General features: G+C 45.0%; 1 protein-coding gene across 1 annotated transcript; it reads right to left on the reverse strand.

Annotated features, from left to right (window-relative positions):
• Positions 1-2,502: 2,502 nt before the first annotated feature.
• On the reverse strand, positions 2,503-8,547 carry LOC126502454 (acylcarnitine hydrolase-like). Its single transcript, XM_050143440.1, has 11 exons — positions 8,444-8,547; positions 7,623-7,833; positions 6,371-6,512; positions 5,594-5,727; positions 5,254-5,512; positions 4,402-4,500; positions 4,039-4,179; positions 3,837-3,917; positions 3,460-3,604; positions 2,958-3,095; positions 2,503-2,579 (listed from the first exon to the last, which is right to left on the reverse strand). The coding sequence occupies exons 1-11, from the start codon at positions 8,517-8,519 to the stop codon at positions 2,503-2,505; spliced, it is 1,503 nt and encodes a 500-aa protein (XP_049999397.1). The 5' UTR covers positions 8,520-8,547.
• Positions 8,548-9,473: the final 926 nt, after the last annotated feature.

Consider the following 9,473-nt stretch of genomic DNA (forward strand, 5'->3'; position numbering starts at 1 on the left):
TTGTCAACTGGGAAAACTTGACCAGCTGGGCAAGCTGAGCAGAGGTAGGGGCTAGCTGGTATCAGCGTCTTTAGCACAAAGGATCTGACCTCTTAGTAAAAAAGAGAAAATGTTTTTAGAAAATTCAGCAGCTTGAACACAGTTTGACCCCTTTGTTTAATGACATAAAGTAAAAGAGAAGCCATTTATTAGAATGGACAAAATGTTTAGTAACAGCAAAGAGGTGAGAATGAAAATCATGTATCATGGACAATCAAGAACAGAGAATTATCACAGCGACTGGAGGGTTGCAGGGGAACTGGGAAGTCAAGAGAACACCCCAAGACATGTACAAGTGCTCAGTGAGACAGGGGACAGCAATCTATTTCATACATGTATGGACGTTGTAATCCCTCTACCCTACTAAAAGGATTCACCCCAGAGTCAAACATCTTCACAGACATGGTGTGATGATACAAATGTTGGCATTATCATAGCAACACAATCCTTGGAAGTCAAGTCACACCTCAGGAGACACAAACTAACCAACCTGGTTTTTCTGGACATGCATACACACATGTACATGATGGAGAACCTCCACCAATCACATTCAGTTTTGGGCGTGTTCACCTTGGGCCAAAGAATACAGGTAAATCTTGCGGGTACGCTCTCCACTTCCTCTTTCTCTTTCTGTGCTCCACTGGACCCCGGCTTTGTAAGCTCCCCTTCTTCCTTTTATTAAGACTGAATGTTTTATATTAAAGCTAATCTGGTTAATTCTAATTGCCAGTCGTTTACGCCCCTTCATGTACACATGCACACATATACAAATAAATAACCCACATATACACACATTACAGACACATGCATGCATACAATTGTGTACATGCTCACATACTCACATGTGTATACAAAAAACACACACATAATACCACACACATATGCACAAATATGCATGCAAGCACAGAAATAGGTGTATGCGCACACACACACACATGTGCACCCTCCATTACACTCTATCTATCTGGAGTAGATAATAGATATTTAAACCTACATCTAGGATAAATACTGCCACTGACTGCTTTGGGACAGAGTAGATGAATGAGGATGGATATTGAGAAGGATAGAAAAAAGAAATCAATATTGATCAATGTACATTTATGCTAAATGAGATTGTACACGTCATTTAATCTACAAACTCCATGGGATGCCTTCAAATCCAGTGACTGACTTGGGAAACTGAATATGATGGGTTTGTAAGTTTCTATGATTCATATTTTCATATTGAACCTTAGGCTCTAATGCAATATTATTAAGAGTGAGGCCTAGTAGAGGTCTGGGTCATGATAAATATTAAATATCCCAATACTCAGTGAAAAACCAAGGTTTTATCTTTGGATGAGAGAGCCAGTCATCATGATACAGCAAACAGCTTCGTATCTTAAACTTCGACTTCATGGTCTCCAAAAGTATGAACCTAATGACATAGGGCTTGTGATTTTGACACACCTTACCCATATGATACGGAGTTTTTGAAGAAACCATGTCAATTTTATTAAAATTTCTGCTTTATTTTAAAGAAAAGTTTTTATCTTAGAGAAAATGACAGTGAGGATGAAAAATTAAGGGAGGAAGGACCTAGTACCAGTGGAGTATGAAAGGAGATGAGCCTGCCTTGGGAGGTTAACAATTCCACATTGGTGTGGGAGCATTCATTGAGTGGGTCTAACCAAAGATGACCCAGCAGGATAGAGTCATATGCAGAGGATCCATGATTAATGCAGAAGGGCAGACAAGTGCAGAGGTTATGTGAGTGTCAGAATCAACCCAGGTTAGTCAATGAGTTTGGGGACCTCAAGGTGACTCCATCAGCAGCCAATGCTACACACCATTCCTCACACAGGGCACTACATGCTCTGATATTTCTTCAGCTCCTGGATCTTCTGGGGCAGAGTCTGGGTCCAGAACATCAGCCTTCGGGCCTTCAGGGCTCGGCCCACAGCAGGGTCGATGTTCAGCTGTAGGTACTGCTCATCATCGTCCATCATTGGCCAGAAGGGTAGATCCTCGCTGTTGGAGTTCCTGAGGAATGACAGCCAGGGGGGAAGGGTGAGTTCACTCTGATTCTAAGTCTGACCCCTGATTTGGGTCAAGGCAGTGGAACATTAGGCCAGAGGTTAATGGGGCTGATGAGACACGTGTCCTGATAAAGGGACACAAGTATCACCCACTAGTTTCTGATCCATATGGAGGAAGATTGCTGACCTGTTTTATAACTAATCTAAGAGGCAAGATATAAAGAACTATACCAGAGCACTATGTCTCATGAGCCAGGTCACTATGAGATGACCAGTAACTGACACAACAAAGTATCTATATAAATGTGCTATCCAGCAGAGAAGAATCTATTATGTGATGGAAGATTCGGGAAAGCTAAAGGGACCATCACTCAAAAAGGATTCCTATATAGGGATCCAAATATCGCTATAACCGACAAAGGGAAGGTGAGAGAAAGGTATGTTCTCACCCATGTCTTGCAAAGTTGGCCCAGTACTTCATCATCCTCCTGTTCAGTAGCTCTTCCCCCTCAGTGAGGTCAACTGGAGTCATGAGAAAAATAAATCTTGAAGTCCATGAACCAAATACAACTACCAATTCATGCTTTCCACTCAGAATCCCATCTGCTGTCAGACCTAAACTATCAGCTTTATTACCTCCCTTCTTCACTATACAATAGTCAACATCCATGCAATCCTCTAATGGAATCCCTGCCCAGTGTGCTGTCATCTCTGTCATGGGCTAGACTGGCACGGGTTCAGATTCTAATCCTGGTATAATTTTTTTACTCTATGATATAATACACATTTGAATTTATTCTCTCCCACAGTCTAATTTTTCTGAAAAGGACAGAGAGCTCAGGAGTCCCTGGGGTGTCATCTGTGACCTCAGTCAGCTCAAGGAAAATAAGGAAGACTCACGTTTTATACCAAAGATGTAGGACCCAAAGACAAAACTAAGCTCATCACCATGGTCAGCCTTCACATAGGGTGGCCTGATACTCTTGATGTAGCTGGGTTGATGTTGGAATTCATAGAAGTAGACAGGAGCATGGGAACCTGGAAGTAAGAACAAGCTGTGACTTAGTAGTCCATCAACTGGATTATTTTGCTGATTCGTATTTGCTGACAAGGTACCTTGACATAAAGTTACCTGGAATCATAAATGTTAAAGGGAGAGAAAGTTCCAGGCTGGAGCACTAGCTATGGAAAAGCTCAGGGCAGAACAGTGCTCTTGGCCTTCCCAGCTAGATGGTTATGCCAAGTTAATAGATTTCCAGAAACTCATTTTTTCCTCTGCATCTAGATGTCACTCTACTAAACTAGACATGAGGTGACCTGGATACCCACACTGCTCCACAGTGCTCACCCATGATCCACATCTCTGAGCGGCTCTCCTAATCCTTGTTACAGATGTACTCACGCTGAAAATGTGCTACTTGGAGTGCAGGGACCACAAACAAGAAGTCTCCTATCATCTCCGTGTACTGTAATTGGAGGGCTTGTGGGTCCTCAGTGTCCCCCATGTACTCCTCCATTATCAGGTCGCTACACTCAGGAGGCAGCATCTACACCAAGAGATCAGGATGAATGCGGTTACGCATATTCTCGGTTAGTTGGGCAGAAGCCTTTGGTATGGGGAGAATGGGGTCTGGGCAGAGAGAGAGAAAAGGTAAAAGTTTCATGTCTGAAGTCACTCCACACAGAATCACACACATATGCTGACCTTCGTTAATAGGGATGCTATCTGAGAAGGGCTATGAGGGACATCTCCATTTGGATAGGACAGCAGTATCTCACCATTTGTGCTGCTGTATTCTTCAAAACAGACTGCAGGTTCTCTCTTGTTATTTCCTTTATTGTCTGAGCAGAGCCGAACATCTGGGTTGTAGAAGACCCTGTTAAGTGTGGGTTCTGATGGACTTTGATTAAACATGTATTGAGTTCCCACTGTTTAACATATGAATCTCCAGTCTCCCAGAGGATTGGAACTGAGACTCACCATGGGGATGACCCAACCATACTCATCATTGTTGACACCAATGATGCTGGGGACAGGACGAAAATTCACAGAAGCCAACAACTCTTGGGGATGCTTGGGTAGGAAAACCCCATCTACCACAGCAGGGATGACCTTGAAGACCTGAGGGGCATTAAAAGTCAATGCTGAAGTCAATGAAATATGTATGTTGATGCTCACTGAGTTACCTCCACCACTTTCATATTTCTTACTGGCCCCAGGGTTCTCAGCTCACTCTGGAAGAGAATCTAGACTTAGATTAGCCTATCTTGGTGTTCATATTGTACACAGAACTAAAGAACACAGAGTCTGACAAGATAGTCCAAGGCACACAGTTCTATTTACCTTGTTAATGACCAGAATCTCTGCTTCACTTTTGCGTCTCAGACAGCACACCAGGGCCTTCGAGTCCATGGTCTCACATCCAGATAATTTGGCCACTGTCTGTGAAAGACAACAAGGGGGGAGAAGAATATTTACAATTTCAATTCAATGCTATTGCTTTAAATCCCATACAATAGTGTGTGTGTGTGTGTGCATATAAATTTTTCCCTTTGTCTTTTTCCTCAAAGGTGACAGGCATCAGGCAGTATCCTCTCTACCTCCACATGTTTTCCCATAGGGTAGTTTTGCGAACCCCAGCCATTCATCTGTGATCGGTTGTGAGAAAAGGAGTAAGTCTGCCAATGTTTATATGTGAACATTAGAGACCCAGGTCTTTCTGGACAGATGCCCCTTATTGGATACAGGGTGTCCCCTTGTTTTCTGCTCCTACACTAGCTGAGCTGCCCTATAACCATCCAAGGATTCTCTTGTCTCTGCCTCTCCCAAGTGAGCACAGAAACTTTGGAATTATGGACAACCTACTATCTCCAGCCTTTTGAGGATTCTGGGTGTTTGAACTTAGGTCCTCAGGCTTGTACTCCAAACAGTTTAAAAAAAAACCACCAAGCTAACTACATAAGCACATGCATATTTTTTTTTTCAGTGACGGAAGCTGCTTGGAGCAGTTTGCTAGTCAGATAATCACCCAGTATGAAGAAGAGGCAAGTAGAAGCTAATCACTGAGTTTCTCAAAACTTCCTGGAATGAAGTTATTTTCCATGATTATTATTTTTCCATGACACAGAAGACCAGAGTACCAGAAGGCAAAGGCTGAGGTGGCAGACTCAGTCTATGGTGGTAGAGGGCACTCACAGAGTAGACAATCTCATTGGTGTCAGAGATAAGGAGAGGCAGCAGGGCCACTCCACTCTGCATGATGGCTCTGTGGAAGAGTCCTTTGGACATGGGGGACACAACATGTGAAGAGACACTTGTGCCACCTGCTGACTCGCCAAAGATGGTGACAAGGTCAGGGTTGCCTCCAAAGTGAACGATATTCTGGTGGACCCAGCGTAGGGCAGCTACTTGGTCCAGGTAGCCCCAGTTGCCTGTGGCGTGCTGGTCTCCAGTGCTGAGAAATGGAAGGGACATGAATTAAAGGGATGTTCAGGTTCTTATCAGTTGCCATTATCTGCCCCAGTCCTATCCTCACCTGAAGAATCCCAGGACACCCACACGATACTGGATAGTGACCACCACCACATACTCAGTGGCTGCCAGTATGGACCCATCAATCATAGAAGCCATGCCTCCAACAAGGGCTCCACCATGGATCCACACCATCACCTGAAGGGGTCAAGAGAGATGCCAGGAAGCTCTTAGTTATTCCAATTCTGCATGACAGCTTACTAGATGATCAACTGCTGGGCCTCTGTGCAGCTACAAAACGCATGCAAATCCTCAGGACTTCAGGACCTCAGTCATAGGAGGGTCCTCTAGTAGCCCCATCAGTGTATTTCTAGTCCCCAACCCACCATGTGTCTCAGTTTGAATTAATGGGTCTTTGGGTAGAGCAATGTCATCATTACTCAGACTCTGCATAGTGGAACAAAGAGGGGAGCCTCCGCGGTTGTCTCTCCAGACTAAATAGGAAAGGATCATCAGCTCTCACCAACACAACACATAATCCAAAAGTAGACACAGATAAGCTCAATATTGAGGCTTGAGCACCTAAGTAGTTCTACAGAACTCAGGTTGTGGAATGAGTCCGCTTTGATCAAAGAACTGGAGCCTTTAACCATCAATGCTCCTGTTCTGTGTTCCATACCCAGGTTCAGCTGCTTAGTGTGGCTAAGAAAGTGGCTTTGACCTGGTAGGTGGAGGCTTTTCAACAGAGTCCCCTCTACAGTGGAGCTCAGGCTGCTTTTATCCCTTCTAATCATCTTGAAAAGCATGCCCTCCCCCAAGCTGACCATGTCCAGACACTCACAGGCAGGTTAGAGCCCTCATTGGCATGAGCTGGTGCGTAGATGTTGAGATAGAGGCAGTCCTCAGACATAGATAGTGCAGGCAGAGGCAGTTTCATATCCATCTGGCCCAATGAATTCATCATTTCAAGGCTTTGCAGACAGCTGATGGAAACAGCAGAAAGATATTGGAAGAGACATATGGTGGTAGAAGCAAATGTGAGCCTGGATCTTTGTCCCCCACCTCCAGCTGCTGCTCTTCATGATGCCCTGATAACACATATTCCCCCTCTGAGGTCCCTTCTACCAAGGTGATGGCCACAGGCTCCATGAAAGCTAGGGTGTTGTCCTCCAGTTTGGTTGGGTCTGTATATTTTTTTGATTCTGGTATATGGAGATATCTCAGTGTCTCTATGGAAATGATTGGATGTATGCGATGACATTCACTGAAGTGTATAAGAATAGATATGTGACCTAGACCTTATAGCAATGCAAGGCATGCAAGCGTTTTCTCCTCTCTGTTCCTGGTTGTGGATGTGATGGGACCAGCCCCTGTCGGTTTCATTCAGTGTAACTTCACAAACACGATAAATTGTAGTCTACTTTTATTGTAGCTTTTTTTCCTAAATTGCTTTCTTTTGTACTTTATTACAACAGAAAACAAACAGATTGCAATATTGGAGTGTGGTACTCTGCAGGAATCAGTGGCGTCAATGGACAGTACTGCCCAAAGGGCAGTGAGAAATCCTTTATCCCATGTACAGACACTCGGGGAACTTCTTTTTCCTATGCTGTCTTCAGTGCTGAATTAGTTACATATAGTTCCTTGGTCAATGTTGCTTGGCCCTACAGGTTGTCGGAGTGGCTGTGAGGATGGAGTTAGGAAGTATTCCTTCACACTGCACCATCAGGACCTGAAGTGTATGATACTGGATTTGGGGTGCTCTCTGCTTAACAGGTCACACAACTCATGCCTTCAGAGCCCTTTCATTGTTGCAGAGCACACTAGGCTTTATTGAATCTGTGACAAATATTAATCTTTGTTCCTCTCTACAGTACCTGCATCTAACTCTCAATGGTGCCAAGCTCTGACCCAGGAGCTGGTACAGTTGTTCTACTCAACCTTAGCACATGCATCAGAAAAATGCATGGCGAACTCCCGACACTGGGAGGACACTGCTGTGGAGCTGAGATGGAGGAAAGACTTCAGCATGGCTCAGGGCTCAGAGTAAATGTTCACCCCAGGGCTAGATGTCCGCTCAGTCCAGAACTTACATGGCTGAATGTGAGGTCCCATCTCTCACACCACTCCATGGTTCAGGGGCTTCCGGGGGTGCAAAACGCAGTGGTCCTACAGGTGGCTTGGCAAAGGGGATTCCCAGGAAGGTGTGGACACCAACTTTGGTGTCACTAACTCGGATGAGGCTGCCTCGGACCTGGCCTGTGTGTGTGCTTCTGATAGGGCTGGCCTCTGAGGAGTCCTGACCTGTTTAGAGAAATGCCATCTGGGTTAGTTGTGTGATCAGCTGCCAGCAGATTGTGGGGTTTAACATCTCACTGTTACCAGGGCACAAAAGAAGAGAACCCCAGAGCTCCCAGTTCAGCTCTGGGGTGTGAGTGTGGAAACTTCCCTATCCCCCAGTGTCAGGAACCTTTCCTATTGCCCTTTGCAGGGCGTCAGAGCATTTCCCTGGCCAAAGAGTTCATACATCTGAGCTATATTGCCACTTGAAATGATGATTATTCTCATTCTTTTCCAAAGACCAGCTGTAGCTACAGTAAGAGCCATATATTGAGGAGGGAGAAATTCCTTCATCTTGCTTTTCCTTGAATTGTCTAGCATTCACCAGAGCTCCTTACACTAAAATGTCTCCTCACTATGTAGAGATTTTACACATCTTTGACTTCCAATCAGTGTTCTCTGGCTAGGGGCTTGGGAGACACATGATTCCCACACTTTAGTCTGTCCTTTCCATCACACACCCTGCAACCCTGCTCCCTGGCCTTCCCTCCATTCCACAACTCAACCTCTGATTCTACAGATTTCGGCAGCTCTGATTCTAGTCATTTCCCATTAACAACTTATTAAGTCTCACCCTGCACATGAAGGAGGAGAAGCAGGAGCCCAAAGACCACAGCGTTCAGCCAGCTATGAAGTTGATTCAACGGCATGATCAGCTCTCAGGCCTGAGTCTGTGCTGCAAAACAGAACAGCTACATTTCACAAAGAGGAAGCAGAATGTGGGGGTCTTCCCTACCTATGAATTTAAATCAAAAGGATGTGGGCGGGGACCTTGGTGTGGTGGGACAATGTTCTCCTTCTTGGAGAACTGACTAGTCAGAGTGACAGAAGCCAATGTCCAGGAGGCAGGACAAAGTCACCCTGCTCTTTCTGTTCCCTTCTTGGCCCTGGAAAGGCACAGCATGGATGCTGAAGCTCTTCTGGGACACCAGGAACCCTGTCCTCACACAAGGACAGAAAACTGTAACAGGAGAGACAGAGGGCTTCAGTGAGTAGAAACATACTCAAGATGTCACAGAAGAGACAGAGGGCTTCTGTGAGTAGGTACACACTCATGATGTCACAGAAGAGACAGGCAGATGCAGGAGCTCTGAGTGTGACCTTCATCCTCAAGACTCTTCTGTGCTTAGAAGTCTCAGTTTACTGAGCCTGGATCCAAGCTCCCTGGCCTCTACAATATTCTTAGTGTCAACATGGACACCTCCCTGTTAGGTCACAGTTGATTGATCAAAACAAAGTACAATTCTGGTGCTTTTAAAGTCCCCAGCCCCTATTCACTCCACCCTTGGGATGTGTCTCCTCTAGGGCCTGCTCCTGCCAAGATCAACTTCGCCGTCACTTATCCATTTCACAACTCTTTGTAATTGTTTGCATTTATTTATTTATTGTGCGTATGTACAAATGTGTGTGTGCATGTGTGTAAATTCGCCCAGGCCCTGGCTCACATATGGAGGTGAAGGAAAAATTTCTGTAAGTCCATACTCTAATCCCACCATAAGTGGAGCTTAGGTCATCAGGATTGAAGTGAAGTTCTTTTACCACCTCCTGATCAATATCATATGTAGCCATGTGACAAGCATTTGATTGGGCCTTGCAGGATCCAA

Source organism: Alexandromys fortis, unplaced genomic scaffold (genome assembly GCF_014885135.2).
Source record: "Alexandromys fortis isolate MF-2015 unplaced genomic scaffold, M_Fortis_MF-2015_v1.1 scaffold_1, whole genome shotgun sequence".
NCBI lineage: Eukaryota > Metazoa > Chordata > Mammalia > Rodentia > Cricetidae > Alexandromys > Alexandromys fortis.